This window comes from Condylura cristata, unplaced genomic scaffold (assembly GCF_000260355.1).
Source record: "Condylura cristata isolate star-nosed mole 26May11 unplaced genomic scaffold, ConCri1.0 scaffold00012, whole genome shotgun sequence".
Taxonomy (NCBI): domain Eukaryota; kingdom Metazoa; phylum Chordata; class Mammalia; order Eulipotyphla; family Talpidae; genus Condylura; species Condylura cristata.
Window position 1 is genome coordinate 51032620 of NW_004567113.1, and position 27316 is coordinate 51059935.

The following is a 27316-nucleotide window of genomic DNA, read 5'->3' on the forward strand; positions in this document are numbered from 1 at the left end:
CTCCTCATACTCACTCCACCCATCTGTATTCTCCTCCCCGTGTCTGCCTCGCTGACTATCTAAATCCAGCTCAAGCACCCTTCATACTTTGATGTTTTTCTGTGAGGATAAAAAGATATTTCATTCATTCAAATATTCCCAGAGTCCTTTCCACAGTCAGGCACTATTCTGGGATCTAGTATAGAGGCAATTGACAAAAATAACCTACCTGCATATGGCTCAAAACAATCAGCAACAAGCTCTGAATGTTAACGTTAAATTTATAGCATGTCCGGTAAAAGTGAGAGAAACCCAAGGCAGGGGAAGATAGAGCCACAGAAAAGACTTCTGGGTAGCCAGGAAAGAGTGAAAAAAAAAAAAAGCAGGTGAAAGAGTGACCACCTGCTTTGGGAGGAATGTGCAATAAAAAGGTACACAAATTGAGGGTAAGACCAAAAGAAGGATGTTTATTAATGACAAAAAGCACATGCAAATGATGGTGAAGTTGATCCAAGAATGATGAGGCAGGAAGGAAGGGGATGATACTGGAGCAGTCAGCTCCTTCCCTCCCCTGTGCCTTTCTTTGAAGCACATTAAATACCACAAACACACTACTGTTGGCTTGCTTTCCTCTCTCTGAGTTCATCAAATCTTCCTGCAATGGTGCTAGTGACAAACAGCTCTAAAGTCTCAGCGGCCTGCAGGAACAGGGGTTTGTTTCATGCTGAGGTTGGCTGCTCTCTGCTGGACTTGGGCCACATGTCTGTCATGCTAGGACCTGAGGTTGCCCTAATGCCCTTTCTCATGGCAGATGATGGAAGCACAGTAGGGCAAGTCTGGCCATGAACATGTGGGTAGCCTCTGATTGCAACAAGTCACACACCTGAGCCCAAAAGGGAAGAAGCGTTAATAGGCGAGGGGGTACATGGCAAGAAGGGGAAAATAACATGGACAAACAATGTGCTCTGCCGCCCGTTCAGCTAGCCCTTCAAGATCAGTAAGAATGATCTCATTTGTTAGAGTTTTTTTGTCCCTAGCATTGCAGTAAATGCTGCAAAAATACTGAATGAATGTTACCAGCCCTTTATTTTTTTCTTAAAACAAAACTCAGTTCTATTTAATTTTGGATCTAGAAGGAGTAGGGCTTCATCTTCACTTTTTTTTTTTTTAAAGATTTATTTATTTGTAATTGGGGTACAGGCCAGAGGTGCAGGGGTGGTGAGAGGATTCACCAGAGACAGAGTGGGGAGCAGAACAGGCAGATAGACGAAGTACACTGATGAGGGGAGCAGCGGGCGGGTCAGGAGAGGTCTGCCACGCCATGTGGATCTCCTCCGGGGCAGGCGGGGATCGAACTCATGCGGAAGTGGCTTTAGCTTCTCAGTGCTGTGCTTTAACCCGCTGCGCCACCAGGGAGGGCCATCTTCACTTTTTAACATTGTTTTTTAACATTAGCTTATTTTAGTATCATTTTTATGGGCCACATTAATAATAGTAAAACAATATCAGGCAGTATTTCTTAAGTGTTTGTGCTAGGAATATTGTACAGGTCTTAGGTTCCTGATGTCATTTTTCTCTCCAAACAAATCTATGTGGTGATTATTGCTAACTCCATGTCAACAATGGAGACTGAGGCTCAGAGAGGTTCAGTAAGTGACCAAAGGTCACTCAGCAAGAAAGAGACAGAGCTACAATGTAAATCCAGGCCAGCAGGCCCTAATGCCTCTTCTAAACAGCATACTACAGCACCCCTACATGACCCAATGTCAGCTTTTCATCTGTAAAATAGGTGTGGACTCCACTTAGTTACTAGACAAATTGCTGTTAGAGTAATTGAGAAACAGTATGGAAATCCTCTGGTCCAGTGAAGTTACACTGTAGGCACTCAGCAAGTATTACTTCCCTTTTTTCTGATTCCTGCTCCTAGGCTTGACGGAAACTTTCCTTAGGATCTGATGCCCATAATACATTAATTATAGATTTGTTAAACCTACAATACTCAACCTTTATGACCCTAACAGGCCCCCTGCTGAAATTTTCTCTGAAGCCAAACCATTAGCAGTGGATTTCTAAAGCCCTTGGGAAGACTTTGAACTTGCTCATATTTCATTTGGCTGTGAATTATTCATGTCCCTTGATGGTTTCTGAAGTCGGCCTCCTCCCACGGAAGTGGGTTCATAAATGAGGCTGGGCCAGTAGCGTTAAAGCGTCTTTTAGGAGGTGGTGTGCAAAAGCAAGCAAGGGGCAGGCAGTGTAGGGTGCTGCCTAGTGCCCTCGGAGACACTACCCAGAAGGGCGTGGGTCTGCTCAAAATTTCAGCAGTTTCAGACATGAGGGGATGGGGCAATGTCTCCAAAAACAAGGGATGTTTCCTTTTGATGGAGCGGGCTGACACGAGAGGAGGAAGAGAGAGGTAATGAAGACCTATTAAATGCAGACACCCAAGAGAATGGTCCTCAAAAGAGCAAGATCTGGGTTGTTGGTTTTTATTTTTATTTTTTATTTTTTGCAGAAAAATGAGGTTGTAAGCACTGTAATAACTGAACAGCTTTTAAAAGAGAAGAGTCGGAAAGTGCCCTGGTCAAACAGAATTAGGTTAGTCTGAGAATGGCAGAAACCCGAGCTGGCTCCGGGGAATCTGGCTGGCATGGCCGTCCACCTGGCAGGAGACCGGCTCCTCTGGCCTGTCATTCTGTCCCCCCCCCACATCCAGTCTGGGGCTGCTTTCACCAAATTAATTAGTCCAAAATGGAGCGCTTGGTTTTCTTCCCCGTACCTGCCTGCCTACACGTTTTCAGTTCAGTGAACACTTCCTGTAGCTCGGCCGGGATGTCATCTTGGCTCCTCAGCTTCCTGCGATGCTCCTACCTCCCTTCATTCTCTTCTCCGCGAGGCAGCAATGTCCCTGCCTTGTCCCTGAGGTGAGGGAGGAACGGAGAAACGGTCGGTCGGCCTTCCACCGGTAGTGTTAGGTCAGCTGCGTCTCGCTCTCAGACGCCGTTTGAGAACGCTCCCTTCTGCGTCTGGCGCGCGCACGTTTTTTCACAGAGTGTTAGATTGTCAAATGTTTCTCTCTCCTGTGCCTCTGGAGACAATCGTGTGCCTTTTGTCCTTTATTCAGGTGCTGTTACAACAACCGATGCTGAGGTGTTAAGTCTCCATTGCGTGGTTGGAGCAAATCCTACTTGGTCATGGTGAAACATCCTTTCTGTAGCTAGCTGACTTCTATTGTCAAGCATTTTATTCTTCTAAATGTTTGCTCCCCAACACGTTCTTTCTAAAGAAGTCAGAGCATTCGGTCCTTGACCAGGTTCTGGGGTGCTGTAGGGTTCCCGGCCAGAAACTCCGCGTCAGATCCCCCCCGGAGTGTTTTTTGCAGTATCACCACCTTGCTCTGCTCTCTTTTCCCTGGTTCCTAATACCTCATTTCACACGGATGTTCACAGGTGCCGTTTGCGGGGCTCCGTGTGGTGACCACGGCAGAGGAGCAACCTCTGGTCGGTTGCCCTCACCCCGCCCACTCCCACGCACTGAGAAGTGCGCCTTGTCTTGCAGGTGATCTACGCACTGAACACCCGCCAGGATGAGGCAGAGGCCAGCATGGAGGCGCTGCGGGAGGCCCACCAGGAGGAGCTCCAGAACGCAGTGGCCGAGGCCCAGGCCCGGCTCCTGCAGGAACAGGGCAGAGCGGATGAGGAGGCCCTGCGGGAGCGCATCCAGGCCCTGGAGAGTGCCCTGGAGCTGCAGAAGAGGCTCACCCAGGAGGCGCTTGCCCAGTCGGCCTCCTGCAGGCTGGAAACCAAAGAGAGGGAGCTGAGGGTGGAGGCTGAGCACGCCGAGCGGGTTTTGACCCTCTCCAAGGAGATGCTGGAGCTCAAGGCGGACTATGAGAAGAGGCTCCGCCACCTGACCAGCCACGAGGCGCCTCAGTGGGGCCGGCTCGCCCAGGAGAACCCTGACGGGAAGGGAGAGCCGGGGGGCGGCCCGGAGATGCGGGAGGTCCTGCTGGAGGTGCAGCGGCTGCGGGCGGAGAACCAGCAGCTGAGCAAGGACTACGCCAGGAAGGCGGAGGAGCTGCAGGCCAACTACGAGCGCGAGAACGAGGCCATCCGGCAGGCCATGCAGCAGTCGGTGAGCGAGGCCCTGTGGCAGTGGCAGGAGAAGGAGACCGACCTCCGCAAGAACTTCCAGGTCCAGGAGTCGGCCCTGCAGGCCCAGGTCCGGAAGCTGGAAGGCGACCTGGAGCACAGAGGCCGCAAGATAAGTGACCTCAAGAAGCACGCGCAGAAGCTCAAGGAGAGAATTCAGGTGAAGCAAGCCCCTCCCTTTCCTTCCGTTTTTAAAGATTTATTTATCTGTGCATACAGAACTGGGCTACAGGCCAGAGGCTCAGGGGCAGTGAGAGGACTCGCCAGAGACAGTGGGGAGCAGAACAGGCAGATGGGTGAAGTACACTGCTGAGGGGAGCAGCGGGAGGTCAGGAGAGGTCTGTGGGCCACTGGCTTGCAGTGCTGCACTTTAACCTGTTGCGCCACCAGGGAGGCCCCTCGCCTGCCTTTCTCTCTTTTTAAAATGTTTTTCTTTTCTGAGGTAGTTAATGTTGGTTTGCGGCACCGTATGTTTGATTCAGAAGTTCAGCTTCACGCATCTTCACATGCTATTACCTCACCGCATACACCTGCAGCCGCCCATACCCGGGTGTACTGACCTGGCCCTCATGGTGAACCCCTCATTATGCGTCAGGCGTTGTGCGAAACACAATCACAAAAGTGAATGTTTTAACTCCACTGTGCTCATTACATTCATTCAGCATTTTTTTCTGAAAACGAACCGTGTACCAGGCAGGAGCCCTGGTGAGCTGGGCTTGGAGAGCTTAGACACATCCAGTTTGCAGATGACAAGACTGGCGGAAACTGAGAGGCTTGAGGCCTGGCCTACGTTTTTGAGTTCAGGTCGGCCGCATTCTAAAGCCCCTGCTCATCAACTTGCCTATCCTAGAGTCCCTGGAGGGTAGGTGGCAAGTCAGACCATGAACCCCCTCCTTACGTGACCCCATAGACCCACAACGCCCCCCATCTTAAAGTAGCAATAGCTAACATCCCTCATGCTCCCTGAGTATTTTTTTCTCCAAGCATTTTATCTCCTTCAGCCTCACTGGAGAAAGGTTAAGTAACTTGCCCAAGGTCACACAGGCCATCACAGCGCGAGGAAGGATTTCCTGTACATCTCACCTCGGAGTTCTCGCGACTCAGGGTTAAGCCGTCAGATCTGAGGTCTGCGCACGTAGGCTGTCTGAGCGGAACTGAAGCTGGGGAAACAAGCCTCTTTCTGTCTGTTTAGGACCTGGACGTGCAACTCAAGGAGGCGCGGCAGGAGAACTCAGAGTTGAAAAGCACTGCCAAAAAGCTCGGGGAGAAGCTGGCTGTGGCCAAGGACAGACTGGTGCTGCAGGAGTGTCACGTGGCGCAGAAACCCGGTGAGACGCCCGAGTCCCGTTCCTTACAGTGGAACAGGGGCTGCGAGGGCCTGGCACTGACCCCGCCCCCAACCACAAGGGCAGAGTGGGAGCTTGGGATGTTTGGTTTGGCTGCCAGCTGGGCCAGCCCAGTGCATGCGGGACCCAGGGAACTGCCGCAGGCCAGATGTGTGACGGGTGACATGCAGGGCCTCGTGTCTCCACGCTGGCCACAGCGCCAAGCCGTCTCAGCACTGCTTCTCCCCCACTCTTAGGCAACACTTTGTTCTTTTTTTTTTTTTGGTAGTACTAACTGTTGACAATGTATTATTATCTTTTAAACACTAGCATTTCAAGTAAGTATGCAGCATCACATTTAATTATGGGATCCTGGAGGCATTCCCATGAAAATCAGAAGTAAAATGAGGAAGTGTGTCTGGGTATGATTATTAAACATAACTCAGAAAATACTTATTTTCTCTCTTTATTATTTCCTTATTGTTCTTATTGACGGTATGTCATGTACACTAACCCAGTCTATGATTTGGGAAGTCAGGCTTCACACCTCGTCAGATGTGTATCACCCCACCACAATCACCATCGAAGCCCCGGTGACTCTTCACTACAGTCCATTGGGCTTCTCCCCGATTTGTTCCCAGCCTACACACTCCCGCTCTGACATTCTCAAGTCTGCAGTCAAATTTATAGGGTTTGTTTCATTTTATTTTTTCTGTTGCTTTGGTTTATTTTTTTATGCTCCACGTGTGAGTGGAATCATTCAATATTTGTATTTCTCCACAGTCGTTTCACTTCCTATAATCACCTACAAGGCCACCCATGTTGATATAGATGGCAACTTTCATCTTAAATTTTATAGCTGTGTGTTATTCTTTTGTGTATCTATACATCTTCTTAGTGCAGTCATTCATAGATATGTTCTTTTAAAAACATTTCATAATAACATTAGTGGATCTTCCCTATAATTTTGCCACATAGGTATTGCCAGAATCACACTACTGGTGAAGCATGGAGGCTGACAAAGTTCAGCCAAGCAAATACTTGGTGAGAGAGGCAGTGTTTGCCTCTAAGAACATCGGATTTTAAAATATCCTCTAGGAAGCGCCCTTCTTGGAAAGTTCTTGAATATACAGTGTGACCAGCTTGCTATTAGGAGGTACAACATGGGCTTATGCCTCCAGGAACCCCTCCGGGACACTGACCTTACAGCCCAGGGCACACGTGGCTATCATAGTCACAGGCAGCAGCGACTAAAGCATTCGGGAAAGTAAAAATCACCACGGGCTGGAAAGGTGTGGAGAAGAGGTTGGAGCTGGAACCAGACGTGTGTGGAAGGTGTAGAGTGGTGGTCTCAGAAGTAGGGCATGAGTGTCTCAGGGAATAAGGGAAGAAAGTGAGCAATTCTAGATCTATTCTTTTTTTTTGTCTTATCCTTTAAGTTCCTATCCTATTTCCTATTGAATGTGTACATATCAAGGGACATATTAAATATTTTTAGAAGGCAGGAAGGTTATATTTGAAGAGCAGGGCAGCTGTTTAAAATCAGGTTGTTGCTGGAGCAAAGACGGGCACCTTGATCATGCGTGCACCCCAGTGGGCGCAAGATTACATAGCAAAGTAGTGGGTCAAGTAGTGGAATTACAAAATGGGGACCAAATTGTGGAAAGCCTTAGACACCACGCCAAGGTCAAGGGCATTGCAAATGATGTCAACGCTTATGCTCGCAGATAACATGAAGATGGAGCTCATTTCCGAGAATAAAGTCCTGGGAGAAGGAAATGACCTGGAAGCCGGCAGTCTCCATCCTCAGCAGGATCAGAACTTTCCCAAGGAGTGTCCATGCATGAAAGGAGGCACAGAAACACAGGTAGTGTGTATCTGAACCAGCCTGAGGGTGGAGAACTCACAGAGGGCTTGCCTGGTAGGAGCTTCAGGCTGAGGCCCACCCCCACACAGAAGGCTCTCCTTGGAACACACTGGCCCCATGCTTTCAGGGGTGGAGATGCAGGAGCAAAGTTTTAGCCAACTCCCTGCCAACTTCACCATTCGAAACTAGGAGACTGCGAATATAGCAGAATCCTCCCATCTTATTGCTGGCTCCGGGGAAGCTGGAAACTTGCTAAGAATTCCAACCCCGCCTGCCATCCCCCCCAACCCCACCCCTACACACACACACACACACACACACACACACACACACACACGTTTCCAATCCAAACAAAGCATTCCTTACAGAATACTTTGGGTTGAAATGTCTGATCCTGTAATAGTGAGTACATGTTAGTGCTCTTCCCCATCCTGGCTCAAGTGAAGTCTCCCACAGATACCAAGGGTATAGTTTTGTAACTGTTGTCACACCTTGTGATACATGCAGTAAAATCAGTATATAAACGCCAAAATGTAAGAACGGTACCCAAAAGATGAGTGGTTCTCTGCTCCCCACCTTGCCACACCCTAGCAGTTTTCAAGGTTCGTTTTCTTTTTATAGGGCCAAAAAGAGGCAAGTGTTGGGGAGTCTATGAAGCAACAATATGAAGAAGATCTTCGTAAAATCAAAATCCAGACAGAAGAGGAGAAGAAACATCTCAAAGAGCAGCTGCTGAAGCGTCTGGAAGACTTGGTCAAGAAGCACACGGTGGAAATGAAATCGGTTCGCTCCTCGGTAGAGGCTGAGAGGAAAAAGCTACAGAAGGTGAGCAGCCCCTTCCCTGGGCGCTGCTGGGTTTGCCCCTCCACCTCCTTCCTGTCCTTTACTCTCCCTCCCTTTCTCAAGCCCTGAGTGTGTCCCTGCTCCTGCCGGCTGTAGATGTCAGCGGGTTCACTGACCACGGGAGTTCAGGTCTTTGTGGGGAAAACCAGGGCCCCTAAGACAGTTGTGAGGCATCAGTGCCTGGAGAGGGGTGGAATTGTGTCAGAGAGCCATTTAACGTAGGGAAATCCAACACTTCTCAGCAAAACCAGAGAGAAAGAAAGCGAGGCGGACAGGTCGGCAGCCTGGGTTCAGATCCCAATGCAGCTGCCCTCAGCTTCGTGGCCAGCGCCTGGCATTTGACCCAGGCACAGCAAGGGGGAGCGTGTGTTGCAGCCTCACAGCCCACGAGCCTACGGTTTCCCCCAGAAGTTGGGAGGAAAGTTGCTGTATGGAGAGCATCGTGTCCCCCAGCCCCAGGTGCCAGCAGCCAGCCAGCTGCTCCACTGGAGCTGACGGTTACTGTGGTAACTTGTCAGCCGAGCCTGTCTCTGAGCCCAGAAATCCCACTTCCACCTTAAACGGGGGGCGTGCAACTCATTAAACAAATCATAGAGAAGTCATTGGTCTCCTCCCGGTTGCTTTGCCTTTTATTTTTATGTTTGGCCATTTTTATAAACAGGGGATATGAATGATATAAATTAGCCCATGCAGATTAGGGGAAGGGCAAGCCTTGAAAAGGTCTCAACTCTTGGGTTGCCAGACTAAAAGTAGACACCATTTCCCCCTGTAGAGTTAAGGTTGCACCGCTTGCTGCACCCTTGGGTGTGGGTACGTGGTGCATCCTGAGTGCAGCTCACCCTGAAGAAGACGGAATGCAGGACTGGGCTGGAGTCAACACTGAAGGCCTGTCTGGCTTGCTGGTGCCCAGGGTTAGCTGTGATCACTTAACCTCCAGAAACAGGACCACACGCACATCTAACATTAGCACTCACCTGCCATGTTGGACACAGCAAGGGTGAGCGCTGTGGAGGGTGCTGGACGTGGCTGTGTCCAGGTCTCATCTGTATCACATTGGATTCTTGGTGGCAAGCATGACCAACCCTGCTCAGAAGTGGAGGCAGAAAAGGAAGTCAGTAAGGAGTAATGTGTAACTTTCTGGAAGACCAACGAACCAGACTTGGCCAATACCCAGCCAGGAGCAAAGTCCCAAATCTATGTGAAACTGATGGGGATAGCCTCCTCTGCCCCCCCCCTCACCCCAGCACTTGTGAGCCTAAGACCTTTGGCTTCTACTGCTGCCTTCACCTTCCTGGGCCCCCTCATTGCCTCCGGAACTGCACTAATGTGGCCGCATCTAGACACCTGGCTAGCCACATTTAAATTAATTGCAGTTAGATAATGTTTAATTGTAAACCAGAGGTAACGCTGTTGAAATTATTTTAAAAGAAATTAAATAAAACTCAAAGTTCAGCTGCTCGTGGACCTAGCCACAATCCAGGGCTCCCTAGCCTTGTATGTGGCTAGTGGCTATGAGCGTGGATAACAGTGCTGAGCGTGGACAGCACAGACCCACATTATATTTTAGAACATTTTCCTTGAATTGAGAAGTTTCCTTGGCCAGCACTGCTCTGGAATGATTAATTCTGTTGCCCCTGGAAACTGAATTTGCCAGTCTGGCTTGTTGGTACTTTTTACTAGCTTTTGATTTAGCATCTGGGGTGGGTGCATCTGATTGGTGGAGCTGGGTCACATTCCCATGCCGGAGCTGCAAAGGATTCTGGGAAGGTCAATCTCACATTTTCAGGTTCCTGATGCGAGGATGGCTCTGATGTATCAGATGGAGAGTTTCCTTCCTAACACTGGAAGGAATGGGTGCTGGGCAGCCAAAGTGAAGGCCGCTGGCCCCTCCATGGTTCAGTCTGTTCCCGCTCTACTAATTTGTAAACAGAACAGTGAGGAGCCACCCAGTCAGCGCGTGGCTTTCATGGCCACCTTGATGGTAGAAGTTGGGATAGAAGGTGGAGCTTTGCAGGCCTCAATCCCGGAGGGAGGCCATGGGTAAAAGGGACAGAACTGTGGTGAAATTTCTTATAATGAAAGTTGCCGACCTTGCAGGTCTTTTCTCTTGTGCTTAAGGTGTCCCTTTTGTTCTCGAATGCCTTTGAGATGTTCTCTTTATCATTGATTCTCACAATTTGGTTATGAAATGCCACGATGTAATTTTCTGTGTGTTTTTCTGCTTGGAATTCATTGGCATTCTCGGTTCTGTGGTTTCAGTTTTCATCCCGTTTGAAATTTAAATCCATTCTCTCTCCTGCCACCCCCTCTTCCATGTTGTTCCACAAAATTCTGTTTTCACCCTCCTTGTCTCTCTGTTTCAGTTTGAATAGCTCTGTCGCTGTGTCTTCAAGTTCACTTATTATTTTCACCATCCAGTCTTTTTAAGGCCCATTTTTTTCATCATACTTTTCAGTTTTAGATAATTCCACCTGATGCTCAATGCAGCTTCCCTTTCTCATCTCATTATGTCACATTTTCCTCGAAATTCTTGTGCATATTTCTTTTTTAAGATTTATTTTTATTTATGCAAACAAGAACTGGGGTGTAGGCCAGAGGTGCAGGGGCGGTGAGAGGATTCACCAGAGACAGACTGGGGAGCAGAACAGATGGGTCTACTGAAATCCCCTGCTGAGGGGAGCAGTGGGCAGGACAGTCGTGGTCTGCTGCGCCCTGTGGGGTCAGCTCCCTGGCCGGATCCAACTCAAGCTATCTGGTCATAGCTTGATAGCACTGAGACTTTAACCCCTGCACCACCAGGGTTGCCCTGATATTTCTAATTATTCTTTTATCATTCTTATCTCTCATTTTAGGATCTTTTCTGTTGACTGGTTTTTCTCTAGGGTATAAGTCACATTTTTTGGTTAGATGCTGGACATTAAGATGTTAACTTATTGAAAGCCTATAGAGTGTTAATATTTTCCTGTTACGAGTGGTAAATTTGGTTTTGGCAAGCAGTTAAATGACTAGAAGCCAGCTTCATTCTTTCTATGGCAGTAGAAAGTAGATAGTTGAGCTTTGCTAGAATGAGTTTAGAAGAATTGCCCTAGTGCCAACTCAGGCCCTCGACTCAGATGCCACCCTCATGGCATCTAAAAGCCTGTGTAGTGAGTAGTTTCAGAGCTAGTTTCTCTGGGTGACATGTTAGGCTTTGTAACTGGTGGAATCATTTACTGCACCATGAATTTTACTATAAATATGTTCCAAAGAGTCACTTTCCTCCTTGAAAAAAGTTAATGTTGGGTCCTCCCTGGTGGCACAATGGGTTAAAGCGCAGCACTATCAAGCTGGCTGCAGCTGCTTCAGCACAAGTTCGATCCTGGCCAGGGAGTGACCCACAGGGCCCAGCAGACCTCTCCTGTCTCCCTGCTGCTCCCCTCAGCAATGTACTTTGTCAGTCTACCTGTTCTGCCCCCCACTATGTCTCTGGTGAATCCTCTCACCTCTGTACCTCTGGCCTGTACCCCAGTTCTGTATGCATAAATAAATCTTTTTTTTTTAAAGTTAATGTGTTTTCCTTTAAAAACCACTGAAATCTTCTCTTGGTAACTTTGCGTGGCTGCTCTTTTGTTCTTCCTGTCGTGTGAATCATTCTGTATCTTCTCCTAAGTTAGCGCTAATGGTAGACTGGAAGCATCAGACAGCACCTGTTTAGGGTTTTCCTTCATGGGAAATGGATGTGATTAAACCCTCTTCCCTGAGTTAAAAATTGCGAATAAGATGGGAAACCCGCGGGGCTTACCATTGAGATGGAAAAAAATGTACAAAATGATGTAAAAATAAACTGTTATAAAAAAAATAAAATTCCTGAAAGTATTCAGAATTCCATAAATTAATGGCCCATGGCATGCTCCTTAGGTATAAGATTTATATATTTGAAAGCATCCACCTCCTTCTTTATCCTCATGTTCTTTGAGGTTTTTTCCTCTTGAGTTAGAATAATGTGAGCTTCTATTGAATCCTCAAAGCTTCTGTGGGCTTAGCCGCATTTAGGCATGCTTCCTTCTAGTCTGTGTTCGGCAAGTGACCCAGGATTATTTGTTTTCTGACAGCAAGCCGCATTATTTTGTACTGAAGGGAATCTCCCTAATGCCAAAACTTACTGCTGAAATCTGTTCTTTCCATCTGTGGGGGAATTATTGCACTGTAGCTCATTTGTCAAGGCAGCAGCTGAAGCAGTGATTGATTATATGAACCCAAGTAAATCAGGCTGTGCGCGATCAGAAATTGCACTTTATGTTAAGCATCACTTGCAGGGCATTTCCACTGTGTTGTTTCAGGAACATGCCTCGGCAGAGTTAGTGACTGTCTATCAGGAAGCACATTACGCAAAACATTTGTTCAATAAATCCCTCAGTGAGGGCCCTCCCTAGTGGAACAGTGAGTTAAAGTGCAGCACTATGAGGCTATCCTCAGCCACTGTAGCATGAGTTCGATTCCTGGCCAGAGAGGTGACCCACATGGCGCAGCAGACCTCCCTGACCCCCCACCCACTGCTCCCCTCAGCAGCGTGTGTTAGTAGATCTACCTATTCTGCTCCCCGCTCTGTCTCTGCAGAACCCTCTCACCTGTGTCCCAGTTCTTGTGTGCATAAATAAATAAATCTTTAAAAAAAAAATGCCTCAGTGAATGAGAAGCTAATTAATGATGTGAAAAATCAGGACAGTTGCTGAGGGGATGATGGTGTTCTGATGGTTGTTTAAAACATCTATACTTGTTTGGGACAAAAGGATAGCTTGTGTATCATCTGTAGAAATGGACTCCAGGCCTGCAGAAGGGCCTGCTAGGTGCTCTATGCTCAGTGTCCAGGTGGTGTGGGCCTGCCGATCTAATCACACCTCTCCTTTCTTCCCTTTTAAATGGCTGAGTAATGGGTAATGTTAGTGGCCAGAAGATGTCAGTCACAGGTGACCCTTCGTTACAGCATTTGGGATGCACAAGTCAGAAGCCCCAGAGCCACACGTGACTTCTTGCTCATCCCTGGCATTCAGTCAGTTATCAAGGCTGTTCGTTCTTCTTCCATGGCCCTGGCACATCTCCACTCCTTTCTGGCCTCAGTTGGCACCACAGTGCCCCCAGCACCCACCATTTCTTGAGGGACCATAGTGTCACCCATTTCTCTGCTTCGCTTCATTCCTTCTCCATCCCAAACCAAGTCAACCTTGGTTTCAACCTCCAAAGACCCCTCTTGTCTTCACAACTTCATTAGTGTGGTTGCTGAGGCCCAATGTGGTAAGACTCTATTCGTGTCTCCTTCCTCTCCCAGCTCTCCCCTGGCTGCCCTTCAGTCCTCAGTGAAGACCTGTGCAGGAAGCAGCCATCACTGACAAGCAAGATGTCACTGAGAAAAATCATAAGAGACGTGTAGTTCTCTCTTTAATGTGTTCCCGTATTTGAACGTATGGTTGACTTTTGACTCATGGGGCACTGAAAACTTGTGCAGTAATGATTCTTCTCCTTTTTTACTTGGTACTACAAAAAAGTCAGGCTCTCCCCTTCTCTCCACCCACCCCCCACATAAATCAGACATCCTGGTGTGAAGTTAACTCGTTTCCTTTTGATTTTCTAGCATCTTCCTAGTTATATTCTCCAGTATTTTATGACTCTGAAGCTGCTTTGAAACCCTTTGGGGATGAGACTAGAGTTGAGGTGTCCTTGTCCTGCCGTGCAGCTGACTCTTCCATTGTCACTTAGGAAGTGGAAGCGCAGCTGGAGGAGGTGAAGAAGAAATCAGAAAATGAAATAAAACAGCTGGAAGAAGAGAAAACAGCCCTAAATGCGAAGCTCCAGAATTCTCTGCTTGAGGTAGGTTCTGATTAACTGTAGAGCCTGGGAGGGGTGGTTCTGGGCCTGGAGGCGCCTGACACACTGAGATGCTGGGCCTCTCGGGACCCTGCCCTGACTGCCTCACGGGCCCATCCTGAGGGGAAGGGAAAGGACTTTGGCTCAACGGGAAGGGAGCTGCTCAAGGAGGCTTAGATTTAACTGCAAGTAGCAGAGTCTGGTTTCTAGAAACATAAAACAGACACTTAGCCTTCCCTGGTGGTGCAGGGGTTAAGTCTCAGCACTACAAAGCTCTCCGCAGCCACTGCACCATGACTTCGATCTGGGGGCCAGGGAGCTGACCCACATGGTGCAGCAGATCTCTCCTGTCCCATCTGCTGCTCCCTCAACAGTATATCTCAGTAAATCCGCCTGTTCTACTCCCCACTCTGTCTCTGGTGAATCCTCTCACTCCCCACACCTCTGGCCTGTACCCCAGTTCTTGGATAAATAAATAAATAAAGTAAATCTTAAAAAGAAGAAAAAAGAGAGAGATGCTCAATGTCTCACAACTGTAAAAGAGATGCAGGAGTCTGCTGGTGGATGGTGGTGCTCATTGATCTGGGCTCTGGAAAAGCTGCTCTCTTTTTTGCTTTAATTTTTATTTCTTTGAGTAATAGACAAAATAATCTCCCTTTCATTATCGACATAACATTGCATTGTAACATTATATGTTTCAGAAGCTCACTGCTGAAAATCAGCACATGTATGCACATTAAGGGCACCACTCAAAGTCCAGCCTGCCCTTCACCCCTGATAGCCCCTCCCCCCTCCTCCCCCTCTCGCCCTCCCCCTTCCTCCCCCCCCTTCCTCCTTCCCCTTGCTGAATTTAAGATACTGTCTAAGCAGTTTGCGTGTTAGCTCTTTCCTTTCTCGGATTATCTCTCTGCTTGACAAATGAGAAAATCGAGGCACAGAGAAGGCAAGTCACCTCCTCAAAGTCACACAGGCAACAAGTAGTGGTTCTGGGATTCAAACTCAGGTAATATGACTTTAACCCCCCCCCTCAAGGCCCCACGAATCTGACTCAGTTGCAGTTTGCTGCCTCACGGGTGACCCAGCATCATTCAGAACCTGAGTGTTTACAGGTGGCGAAGCATGACCCAGAGGCTGACCTTGGGCGAAGCGCCTCAGCCTGTTCTTCACCCTGCATTTCTCCGCAGTAATGGTGTCATTATCGAGCCGCCACTGACAACCACAGCCGGGCACGGAGGAACCGCCCTGACCATATCTGCCTCTCCAACTCTCCCCTGTTGACCGCAAGTCCTTGCCCTGTCCACCCACACATTCCATCTGTTGCGAGGTCCGGTGGGGCCTGCTGCCTAAGCCTCCGTGCCCCGTATCTTGTTACACCATTGCTTCGGTCAAGACGCTCAAAATGATTCCCCTGGACTTCCAAAAGCTTGTTTATCGAGACTCCATAAATGACCACACAGGACTTGCTTGAATATTTCATAAGCCTTAGCAAGATGCCACAATCTTTAGCTACTTCTCCCTTCAACATTCACTGTGCAAATAGAAGCACATTCGGATGGCCTCGCTCTCTCCTGGGAAATCCAAAATCTTGCAGGCGCCTTCTCCTGTATCCCCCGCCTCCACATTCTCCCCGGCCAGCTACTTCCAGAACTAGCGTTCTAAACCCCAAGTCTGCATGGGGCCCCACCCCTCCCCTAAAATCTTGGATCTACCTGCAACTCACATGTGGCTCCATCTCACCCCCAGAGCCTCCCCCCGTGGTAGTACCTTAAAGGGTTTAATACGCTGAGATCGACACCTGACACATTCATGCTGCTTTTATCACGGTGTCTGTACTCCCCTGGATGTTGCTGTGGTTACCAATATCTGTCTCCTCCCCACGCTCCCCTCCTGCTATACTAACATGAGCTTCTTGAAGGCAGGGACCATATTTTATTACCTTACTATCCACCCCTCGCTTTCCCCTATCCTCCGCCTTCCCACCTAGCCTACAGGTTTTCTAAAAACACTTGTCAACAACGTCTCCATTACCCTTATGGCTATTGGCTTTGTTCTTTTCAGAGTCTAAAGCAAGGAAGTCTGTGTGTTTCACTGATGCTCTATAGTCAGTTGACTGATGGTCATCGTCCTCATTAAAGCATTACAAGTTAACAATGCCTACTAGCCACCTTTCTCTCATGTTATCCACTCAAGTCTTAAATATTGTCTCTCTTTAACAACTAGCTTTAAGAAACATGAAACAGAATGGGCTCGGGATGTGGGGAACCAGTGTGTGCCTTCCCCAGACCTGTGTCGATACCCAGATGTAAATAATTGAAGGGGAGTGCAACCCTGCCCAGCCCGCATCTTCTGTAGAAACTGAGCAAACAGCTGATTAGAAATGGTTTTCCAGAAGTGGGTTTGGAGTTTGTCTCAGGGGGCGCCCTCCCCAGAACTAATTGACTGAAGAGAATGGTGGCCAGGTTGATGGCTACACCCTTTATTTCATGCTTAGTGGTTCTTTTCTTCTGTTTCAGGTTTTAAGGCTGGAAGAATTTATTCAACAAAATAAGGTCCATTTCCCCAGAGGCCAGGAACAGCCCCAAGAACCAGATCGCGGACTCTGCGGCATGTTGGAGACCCAGGTAACCCCTGGCTTCTTTCTGCAGTAATTAAAGGGATTTCTTTTCTCTGCTTCAGCACTTTGGTGTCTCCAATGGCATTAACCAGCTCTTTTATGACCCCCTTCAGAGCTGCCAAAATGCTTGGGGAAAAAAATAAATGCACATTTGCAAAAGCCATAAAGAAGGTAGTTCTGAGTACATTATCCCTGTGGCTCGAAAAAGAACGAGGCTGTGTCTCTTCCACTGCAAGAGCAAGCCTGCCCAGCAAGTAAAGGGCCTCTCAGCTAGCGAGGACCCCCCCCACCTCTGCAGCTGCGTCAAAGGACGCTGCCCCAGCACAGACGCTAGTCCCGTCCGTCCTAGGATTACTGTCACGAGGGTGTGCCCTGAGCCACGGAAATGTATGTCTCCCAGTGGAGGCTGGAGTCCAAGGTCAAGGTATCAGCAGGTATCCCTTTGGAGCTCTGAGGGAGAAACTGTTTCCTGCCTCTCTTTAGCTCCCCAGGCCTGCTGGACTCCTTGGCATTCTGTGGCTTAGACGGAGGTACAACACTTCTACACGGGATTGCGGAAGGAGGCTGATGAATATCAGTTCCATTTGCACATTATTCATTCAGTCAGTCCACAGGAGTTTGTGGAGTCGCTCAGTGTACCCGCCTCTGAGTTAGGTGCTCAAGAGAAAAAATGTGCATTAAAAATACAGCTTATAAACAGTGAGGACGCTGAGCCCTAGTTAAAGGTCTGATGTTTTTTTTCAGTATACAGCTATCCTGATGGCTTTATAGGTATAACTGGATCTTTGAAACGAAATTTCTTTTCAAATAGATAATCCACATACATGGCACAGAATTCAAAGGGTAGGTAAAGGTAGGCAGTGAAACTTCCCCTCCCCAAGTTCCCTGTCTAGTTGTTCTTGTCTTGTATGTCCTGTCAGAATTACATGGTACATAAACACATGTAACACTCTGTCTCCTGAACTCTGCTTTTACTCAAAGTTTTTGGCATGGAGATTGGAACACATTGGCACATGCCCTTATCGACTTTATTTTTTAAAAAGAACAATCCTCCAGTGTTCCCTTGTGCAGAACAACTGTAAAATACTTAACTTTCCCCCTTATCATGAATATTTAGATTGTTTCCAATTTTTCGCTGTCCTGATAATTCATCAGCTGGCAGCACTATACCATGGAGTTCTGTGAGCCCGCCCGTGAATGAGGTGACAGGGTTCTTACTGACTGGACAATCTTGGACAAATGCTTTAAAGTCTCTTTGCTTGAACTTCCTCATCTGTAAAGTGGGGGTGATGCCACCCCCCTGTTTGAGGATTTTGGTCATGACTAAATGAATAAATATATGTGTGAGTCCGAAACAGCCTCCAGCATGTGAAATGCCCAGTTGGCACTAACTCATTATTGTAGCATTTGCTGGATCCCCAAGCAGTGTGTTTGACTGGGTTAGCTATGCCACCTGGCCTCTCCCTATGTCGTCCCAAAGTCTAATCCCACAGGCACTAGCTGTGAATGCCAGTTTTTCCCCCCACAACTTTGCCAACATACTCAAAACTTTGAGTGTGGCCAGTCAGAGAAAACTTCTATCTCAGTTCAACTATTTTCTCATGTCAACTACGTCGCAAACAAGTGAGTGGAAGTTTTGCCAGCACCCCAGAGGCACAGAGCCTAGGGCAGCCCCTGGGCTGGTCTGGGGAACATGGCACACCCAATGTAGCGCCCCCTGCAGGATGCTGCAGCGGACAGTGCTAACGAGGAGGGTGCTTTGCTGGGCTTGGAGGATCCCATGGCTGATCTGCGGGTGGACACAGACACCACACAGGTGTTCAGTGACCACTTCCTCAAAGATGATTTTGCTGAATCCCAGAGCCTAAAATGTATGTTTGTCTAAGATCAGGAGTTTTCCTGGGGACAGTTAGCAGTTCTGCTAACGTGTCCAGGAGTGGAAAGAGCTGTAACTCAGCAAGAGCTGAGAATTTGCTCCCCACTCCTCTACCTGAACAGGAAGAAAGGATGTTGCCCAGGCTAGGTGTGGCTCTCCCCCACCCCCAAGCTAGCTGTGACTTTAGGGAACCTTTGTCTTGGTCTCTTATGCTCAGTGTCCTTGATTCTCTTAGGTTCGTGGTTTTATTGACTGATTTCCAGAAAGTCATTTCCATTTTTGTTGTTCTGAAAGGAAATTACTTGCTGAAACACTTGTCCAGTGCCTGAGTCACAGCTAACTGGGGGCAGGCAAGGGGTTTCCATAGACTCCCCTTCCACACCCTCCAGAAGAAAGAGCAGAGTCATTCGTGGGCTTATTATTCACATCATTTCACTTCGACAAGTATTTGAGTCCTGTGAGTGTTCTTGAAGAGCTCCATCTCGAGTGGGGGACATGTATCTAATGCCAGCAAAAGCCTGCGTAGCAGATGCTGTCATGGCACCAGAATGTTCTCATACAGCTAATACGTGAGTGAAGGTTTCTGCTCAAGGAAGCCCCAGAAATCACAGAGCAGGCATTTCTGCCTTCAGAGATTCTGCAAGTTGAACTTGACTTCATCAGGAAGGGGCATGGCTGAGGAGAAAGTGGGCTAGAGGTCCAGGGCACAATCCCTGAGGCTGGTGGGGGAAAGGCCTGACCACACCAGCACTCTGAAGTTCTCCCAGCCCTGGAAGAGCTGCTGGCTCCCAGGAGCCCTGCATGGCTGGCCGGGCAGCGTCCCTGAAACAAACCTGGAGGGTCATCTGAGTCCTGGGCCTCCACAGGGAAATGACCACTGAGTCCTTCAACTACTGCAATGGCCCACGAGTCCCCAGACTGCAGAGGGTCCGCTGCCCCCTGTGGTGCAAGTTGAAGGGTCCGGTTCCATCCGACATTGAACGATGCAGGCTGCCCTGGACACCCACATGTGGAGAGAGCTAAGGACCAGGCCGAGGTCTGTGGGGGCCCTCAAAGACAGCAGAGAGCTGGGCAGCAGCTCCTGTCTGGAATGAGGGCATGGAACCTGCCCCAGTTTTATGCCAGACCTGCCCGGGAACCTCAGGGAGTCCAACACTTCTCTGAGATCCGATTCCCCTGCATTCCTGAGTGCCAAGAACTTCGTGGTTTGCACAGCCTCACACCCCACCAGCAAGTGTAATTATTACTACCCCCTTTCACACAGTAGGGAGCCAGCGCCCACGCTATACACTGTGAGACTACACTGCTTCCCTTCCCGTGGGAAAAGGGGAGTGGTAACCCTTACCCTGCGCAGCCAGGAGACTTGTTGTGAGTGGAAGAGAGCATATGAAGGCACATTTCAAAATGAAGATTCTATAAATGTAAGGTGACCTTACAGTATCTATTACAGTGATCATTTCAGCAAAACCCCATTGCATTAGTGATCTATTTTCAGATGTACTTAATTCTACCTTTGAAAGGTTGTCAACTGAACTTGAGCATGACTTTGAATATTCCCTTCCAGGCAATTTCCTGGGTGTGGGTGTTCCGTTAAAATAGAAATAATCCAGAACAGATTCAGTGCCTGGAAGATGAATGATGAGGGCCTGATGTGAGCACGGGTTTAAAATAACTGGCTGCTTGTTTGCCAGGAGCTGGGAGGACGCCTTTGCAGTGGGTGGTGGCAGGAGAGCCGCACTGTTCAGTTTCTGTGTGCATGTTACAGCCAGGCTACGTTCACACTAGAGAATGTGGGAAGAGCCTCAAGTGCCTGCTAGGAAAGCCAAGAGTGTGAACCACAGGCTGGAAACCTGTGGAACACCTAGAGAGGCCCAGATTGCTCCTGTGAGGTGCTCACTGAGTACCCCAAGACAGCAGCACCTGGAAAGCCTACACCAGTAGAACTTAGAGAAGAGGGCAGAAGTCAAAGAAGTATGGGGGGACTTGAAATCAACCATAGCTCTCCAAGGTCAAGTCCATTTGTGAAGTATTCACATCACACCCTCACTCCTTTTGAATGATGTCCTTTGATCCAAACACCTCCACAAAAGGTGGACCAGAAGTCCATGGGAATTACCAACAAGATGGGAAAAATGCACAAAATGAAGAAAGATGTAAAGATAAATACTAAAAAAAAAAAAAAGGTGGACAAGAGAGAGGGGATGCTTAGAATTTTAGGTGTTCTGGTGGGCCCCACTGCTGAGTCATAGATTTGTTGAGATTACGAACTGTGTCCTGGCCCTCCCTGGCAGCACAGTGGGTTAAAGCACAGCACTGAGAAGCTGAAGCCACTTCAGCATGAGTTCGATCCCTGCCCCAGAGGTGACCACATGGCATGGCAGACCTCTCCTGACCCGCCCGCTGCTCCCCTCAGCAGTATGCTCCACCCATCTGCCTGTTCTGCTCCCCACTGTGTCTCTGGTGAAGCCTCTCAACACCCCTGCACCTCTGGCCTGTACCCCAGTTCTGTGTGCATAAATAAATAAATCTTAAAAAAAAACAACTATGTCCTACTCACCTTTATTCTTCTGGCATCTGCTGTATCTGCACCGAGCAGAGGTTTGGCTCCTTTTCTATGAATTGACATGACGTGACAATTGAACAAGGGAGCAGAGGCCCTGTCTCCTGTCCTGGCATTAAAGCTCACGCGAGGAACCCTCTCAAAATCAGCCCTGGCTAGCAGACGATTCAGCATGACACTGAGGCCCTTTTTCAGCTACTGGTCCTACCCTCCCTTGCCTTCATCAGCTAATCGGAGGGGGATTATTCATCTCCTTTCGGGGGAAGGTGTCTGCTCCTGTCTCTGGTGTTCAAACAAGTGAACAGAACCCAAAGGATGACCGAGCTCATCTTGCTATGGATTCAGAAAACCGCTGTCATTTCTGTGGTCGATTCTGAATGTCTGTTTTGCAGGTGCTTTTCAGCAGCACACTTGCACAACGTGGCTTTAACTCACCCAGTTAGGTTTAGATGCTGGAGCTGACCGTTGGGTCAACGTGGCACAGCAAGGGCCAGTGTGGTCCCATGGAATGACCAAGAAGGGAATCAGTCCACCCAGCAGTCCAGCCCTCCAGTATCCTTGTGACCTGGCACGAGTCATGACTTCTCCAGTCTCATTTCCTCATGTGTAATGACACCTGCCTGCCGCAAGGAATCTTAGGGACCCAAGAGTTTTATGTATGGAAATAGACAGGTGGTGCAACTTGAGCAACAGTCGTCCTCGGGGTGTGTCAGCTTCTATCAAATATTCTATCTTCTCCTGTCTCTGGGCTCCTGCCTGGGATGCCTTTAAATATAGCTGTGATCGGTAAGATGTCCAGGAATTACATCCTGCACATCCCCTTCCGTGCTGTGCACAGTGGCTCAGAGTACATTTGAAATTCTTTCTCATCTCTATAATAACGGCCTGAGATCTTGGTGTATTATTCATGTCGCTGCAAGTTCCTTCTCCCTCTTCCTTGATCAGACTTGCCAGTAGTTTGGCGTATCTTTTCAAAAGTCAGCTTTCTGAGCTGTGCATCAAATCTGTATTTCTCTGTCATTAATTTTACCTTTTCTATCTCTTCCCTCTTGAGTTTACTTTCTGATTCCTCTTCTAACTTCTTGAATGTTCTCTAATTAATACACTTAAGGCTTCCTACTTCCCTTCTAAGTGTATGTCTTTAACTATACCCAAGGACTTTGAAGTTTACCTTTCTTTTTTTTTTAAGATTTATTTATTTATTCATACAGAACTGGAGTACAGGTCAGAGATGCGGAGGGTGAGAGGATTCACCAGGAACAGAGTGGGAAGCAGAACAGGCAGATCAATGAAGTCCACTGCTGAGGGGAGCAACGGGCGGGTCAGGAGAGGTCTGCCGCACCATGTGGTCACCTCTGGGGTAGGCTGGGATCGAACTTGTGCTGAAGTGACTTAAGCTTCTTAGTGCTGTGCTTTAACCCGCTACGCCACCAGGGAGGGCCCTACCTTTCTGTTAAATCTATTTTCATGATGCTTCTTAACTTTATTTTTATGTAGAATAACAATGTTCTAGAATAATACCACTTTGAACTGTGTTGAGATTTGCTTTGTAGTCTTCTGTGGGGTCAGGTTTTTTGTTTGTTTTATGAACCCAATGTGATGGAGAAAAGGATACAGTCTCAGTTTGGTCATTAAAAGTCATTATAATTAAACCCCAGTTCTAGGATCTATTCGCTTTATGACCTTGGACAGGTTACATATTCTCTCCTGCCTCAGAATGGGAAGAAGGTCTCCACCTCATGGAATTCGTGGCTGATACACGCTAAGCACCATGTAAATATCAGCAGAGATTCGTATTCTTTTTTAGCTTTTAAGTTTAACTTGTTAATCTTGTCATTCAAATCTTCCCTACCCTACCACATTTTGTCTAATCAATGTAACAGTTTCTGAGACATACATGTTAAAACCTCTACTGTAGGTATAAATGTGCCCGTTTCTTCCTACAGTCCCAAACACTTTGCTTTATGTTTTCAGTGTCTATTGTTAGATGCCTACAGGTTCACTATTAGAGCATTTTTGTAGATGATTCTTTTTACAAGACTGAATATACATGTTGAAATTAGCCAGTTTGTATACACTGTGCTTACTGGTATGACTAGAATTATTTTTGCTAACCATATTTTGTGCTTTCTATATACCAAAATTTCTTTGCCACTAGTTTTTCTTTTGAAAAATGGACCTATTTAAATTTATCATAATATAGCTATTTATGCTGTAGTATTCTGCTATTCTGTTTCTTGTTGTCCAACATTCACTATGCAACATCCCCTTATATATAACTGACATGTGTCTATACTAGCCCTTCTCAGGGTTGTTTCGCTAAAACTATGACATTTGTTTCTGGGTTTTCCTAGGAATTAGAGCTCGCTGACACATTTTTAATGCTTCCCGAGTACTTGAAAGTAGGGGGGGCAAAGAAAAGTTTTTGTTTTTTGCAAACACAAGATCTTGGAACCATTTACTGAAAAACCCAGGTTGTAAGTTATCATTATTTAATGAGATTTACCAATAAACAAATCGGTTCTTAACCTGTCTAATTACACTGTTTTCCACAGACAGTGGTTACTGTGATAAGTAGAAAAATCGAAAGTAAGAAAATCTCTCCCACCTTTATGTCTCTGTGGCAAGGGGAGAAGGCAACATGGACAGACTCAATTTGAAGAAAGTTCTGAAGTCTCATTATTGACTCATGGTGTCGTTATTCTCCTCCCACCATACCCTCTTCCTTGACACTGCTGGTCATTCAGCAGCTCCATGGATTTGATTGTATGTAGTGAAATGCAAAAGACTCGCCACCTGTAAGTGTAATAATAATAATAATAATAATAATACCAGTTAGCCAGTGGCTGTTTGCTGGCACTATTCTCTGATCCCCATGCCAGGCCCCACAAGGACCCTCCATGTCATGGAGGGCTTAGCGTCCAGGCCCCTCACGGAACTGCTGACTGCAAGTTCCATAACCCACCACCCACTCCCCACGTGAGCCACTCACTCTCCCTCTGCTTTAATCCCACCATCTGTGCAGAATACTCAGTGGGCTGAAAACAGGATACAAAGACCAGGCTGAAGCTCTCCTCAGCCAGGGACCGTGTGGGCACTGTGCCCTCACAGCTCTCTCTGCCCCAGGCCTGTTTCTCCTCCGGTCTTGGGTTCCAGTAAGCCATGGACTGAGTTGGTGATGACTGCACTCGACCTCATTTGCAACTCTTTTGTTTTTGTCTTAGGATCCGTGCTTGAAGCCGAGGAAACCTGAGCCCTTACCCAGAGAAGAGCCTCAAGAGAAGGGGGCCGCTGAAGGAGCCAGCAGTGACGAGGAGGGCAGGTATGGGGGCGGGGGGGTTGCGGACATGATGCTAAATGCGCCAGTGAATGAGGTCTCAGATTTGGGGGCACCATGCATTCTGTTCTCAAGCACCGTTCCTGCCCTGGCATCACGTGTAGAGAGGAAGCAGGCTCTTTTCTTATGTCTTCCAGCACAGCGAGAAGCTTTAGATAAATTCTTGTGTAATGGTCACACCAACCCAGACAGGCTGTTTTATAGGTTCATCATATCAAACTCAAAGAGGTTAGTAGACTTGCCTGAGCTTGCCCCAAGCCCTTGCTCCTTCATCTTCCAAGTGTTCTTTAACTAGGAGACCCGAGGAAGCCAGTCACCCAGCGGCCCACTCTCCGTATCACCGAGGAGTCTGGATTTGGTGCTGCACTACCATTCTCAAAATGCTAGTCGTTTTGAGTTCGTAGGTCAACTCCCTTTGTTCTTAGCAACGCTGAACTCTGCTCTGCTCCTATGATACTAGCTTCTGGCCAAGGTCAAATGCTGTAGCGCTCCCCCAAACTGTGGGTGTCGTTCAAGTCTACTGCATGTGCCTTGTCATCTGGGACCACAGCTGACGGATGAGCTCATGAATAGGGCATGTTGTTGCCTCGGTAAGGGAACACTCATGGCACTGGGGCTGATGCCTCATAAAGCCCACGCTCAGAATACACTCTCTGAGGACCAGAGAGGTTAAGTAACTTGCGCGTGGTCACACTGCAGGTTGAGCACAGAATTCAGATGATAATCTCTCTGGCTCCACAACTCACACTTTGCTACATCTCAACATTGGGCGGCTGTTCTTAGGTGCGGAATGAAAGCCCACAGATTCCCCAGGTCACTCAATCCTTGAATAATCATCACTGATAAAAACCGAAACTTTTACCACAGGCCATGATACCATAACTGGCTGTGGACATTCCCGCTTTCTGTAGACACTTATGAAAATGACATTATGAAAATGGGCAAAATAGATTAGAAAACTTTTTGAGTAGGGGCTAATCACACAGACTGTTTGAACTACAGCACCAACTAACGTGACCTAATGACAGAGACGATATGGTGCAAAACGGCAGACAACCTTGTCCTCCAAGGCACATAGACAGCCACCAATATGGTCAACATAAAAAGCCACAAAACAAATTGTGGTCCAGTTCAGAGACTGGAATATATTCTGAAGAACACTCTGTTTTTCAGAGGGTTTTCTCTGACAGCAAAGGAATTAGATTAGAAATAATAAGAGGAAGCTACCAAGGAAATCCTCAGCTACTTGGAAGTTATCAGTCTGCACCTAAATAATAAAGTAAAAACCCCATGGAAACAGACGATTTCAAATTTGATCATAGTAAATATGTGACATCAAAATCAGGGGGATAGAACTAAAGAAGACACTTCATAATGTTAAACACTAGTACCTAAAAGTGTTCTGAGATCAGGTATCTAAATCTTCATCTTAAGAAACTAATACTGGATTATCAAATGAAACTCAAAGTAAAGAGAAAGGAGGAAATAGTAAAGATGAGACCAGAACCCAGTGACGTAGGAAGCAGACTCGTAGGCGAACTGAACAGAACTGAAAATCTCCAGGTGAGTAAAGAAGAGCAGCAACGTCCTCCCGTAGAGAACAGAGCTGCTGGGAATATTCGGAGTTAAGGTCTTAATTTATGCGAAGTTCAGTTCAAACTCCAAATCCCAACAGCCTTATTTATAGAAAGAAGTGGTTTTGAATATAGAAAAAACAAAAAACCTAGGAAAATATTCTTGAATAAAGTTAGAGGACTCGAGCCACTTATTGTCAAGACGTGTGAAGCTGGATGAAAAGGTCCCTGTTGCCCTCTCACCACTGCTAAACCAGAGGCCACAGAGCCTCTCTGCACAGCCCGGGCCGTGACTCCCTGACCTTGGGTTCTCTGGCCAAATGCCCTTGGCAGAGGAAGCCAAACGTGACCTCCTGCCCCCCCCCCCCCGTCTCTGTAGAGGGCCCCAGCCCCAGGGGAATTCCTTTTCATATCACCCAGGATAACCACGTACCATACCAGTCCGAACCAATCACATTTGGACTTCTCAGCTGGTTCAGAAGTTCCGAGCCGAGTCCCCTCCCAAGACACCTGTCAGCATCTGTCCCACAACACAAGCTACCAGGGCTTCAGACCAGCATCGCCTTGTTCTGGCTGCATGCGTAACAGCCTATTAATAACCCTCCTATTTATACGTGGGGACAGCCAGTGAACGTTATGAGCAAGCGTTAGAAGGTGCCAAACACTGTATTCAAGAAAAGCATTATTGCTTCATCATTTTTTTTCCACATGCAGGAAGATTTGCAAAATTAGATCAGGAAGATCTCTTTTTGCAGTTCCCAAGTAAGGAGCTGTGGCTCTCGATCTGACAGCCCACCACTTACTCAGCTCCCACTAGAACAGCTTCTGGCTGCAGTTCTAGTGGGTTCAGCTGCATCCAGATCTCATCCCAGGTGCAGTGACACCAGTTAGCGCGTGGAGGGGAATTTTCTTGCCCACCCCCCCCAAGCGCCACTGAACTGCTTCCGCTCTGCCCAGCTATTTCAGTGGTGTCAGGCCCAGCCGAGGTCCTTTGTAATTGTGTCCTTCGTGTCTTCAAAGGAGCCAGGCGCCCCTCTGGGAGGGTGGTGAAGTGCCACCTGCACAGGGCTCTGCGCTGAAGGAGAAGGCTCCGGACAGCCAGTGTCTGCAGGAGGAGTGGCAGAGCCAGAGGGCCCGTCTGCAAGCGCAGGTAGCAGCCCCGCTGGGTGGGGGGTGCCAGAGTCTGAGGGAGCACCCGCTCCTCCTCCCTCTCCCATCTCCCTCTCTCCCTCCCACCCCACCCCCCACATCTGGGCGCCTGATTCCCTCCTGAGCCAGGAAGGGTCTGGCCAGGTGACATCCTTCATTCATTCAACATCTGCCCTGAGCAAACCATGAAGCCCCACACTGAC

At 47.9% G+C, this 27316-nt stretch overlaps 1 protein-coding gene across 1 annotated transcript in view; it reads left to right on the forward strand.

The window, feature by feature from the left end:
- Positions 1 to 27316, forward strand: part of FAM184B (family with sequence similarity 184, member B) — a 62129-nt gene that overhangs the window by 19315 nt on the left and 15498 nt on the right. The window contains exons 2-9 of the mRNA XM_012724035.1: positions 3535 to 4287; positions 5320 to 5455; positions 7180 to 7322; positions 7941 to 8144; positions 13896 to 14006; positions 16517 to 16624; positions 24278 to 24375; positions 26985 to 27114. Of these exons, the coding sequence (XP_012579489.1) occupies positions 3535 to 4287; positions 5320 to 5455; positions 7180 to 7322; positions 7941 to 8144; positions 13896 to 14006; positions 16517 to 16624; positions 24278 to 24375; positions 26985 to 27114 (1683 nt within the window). The remainder of the gene's footprint in view (positions 1 to 3534; positions 4288 to 5319; positions 5456 to 7179; positions 7323 to 7940; positions 8145 to 13895; positions 14007 to 16516; positions 16625 to 24277; positions 24376 to 26984; positions 27115 to 27316) is intronic.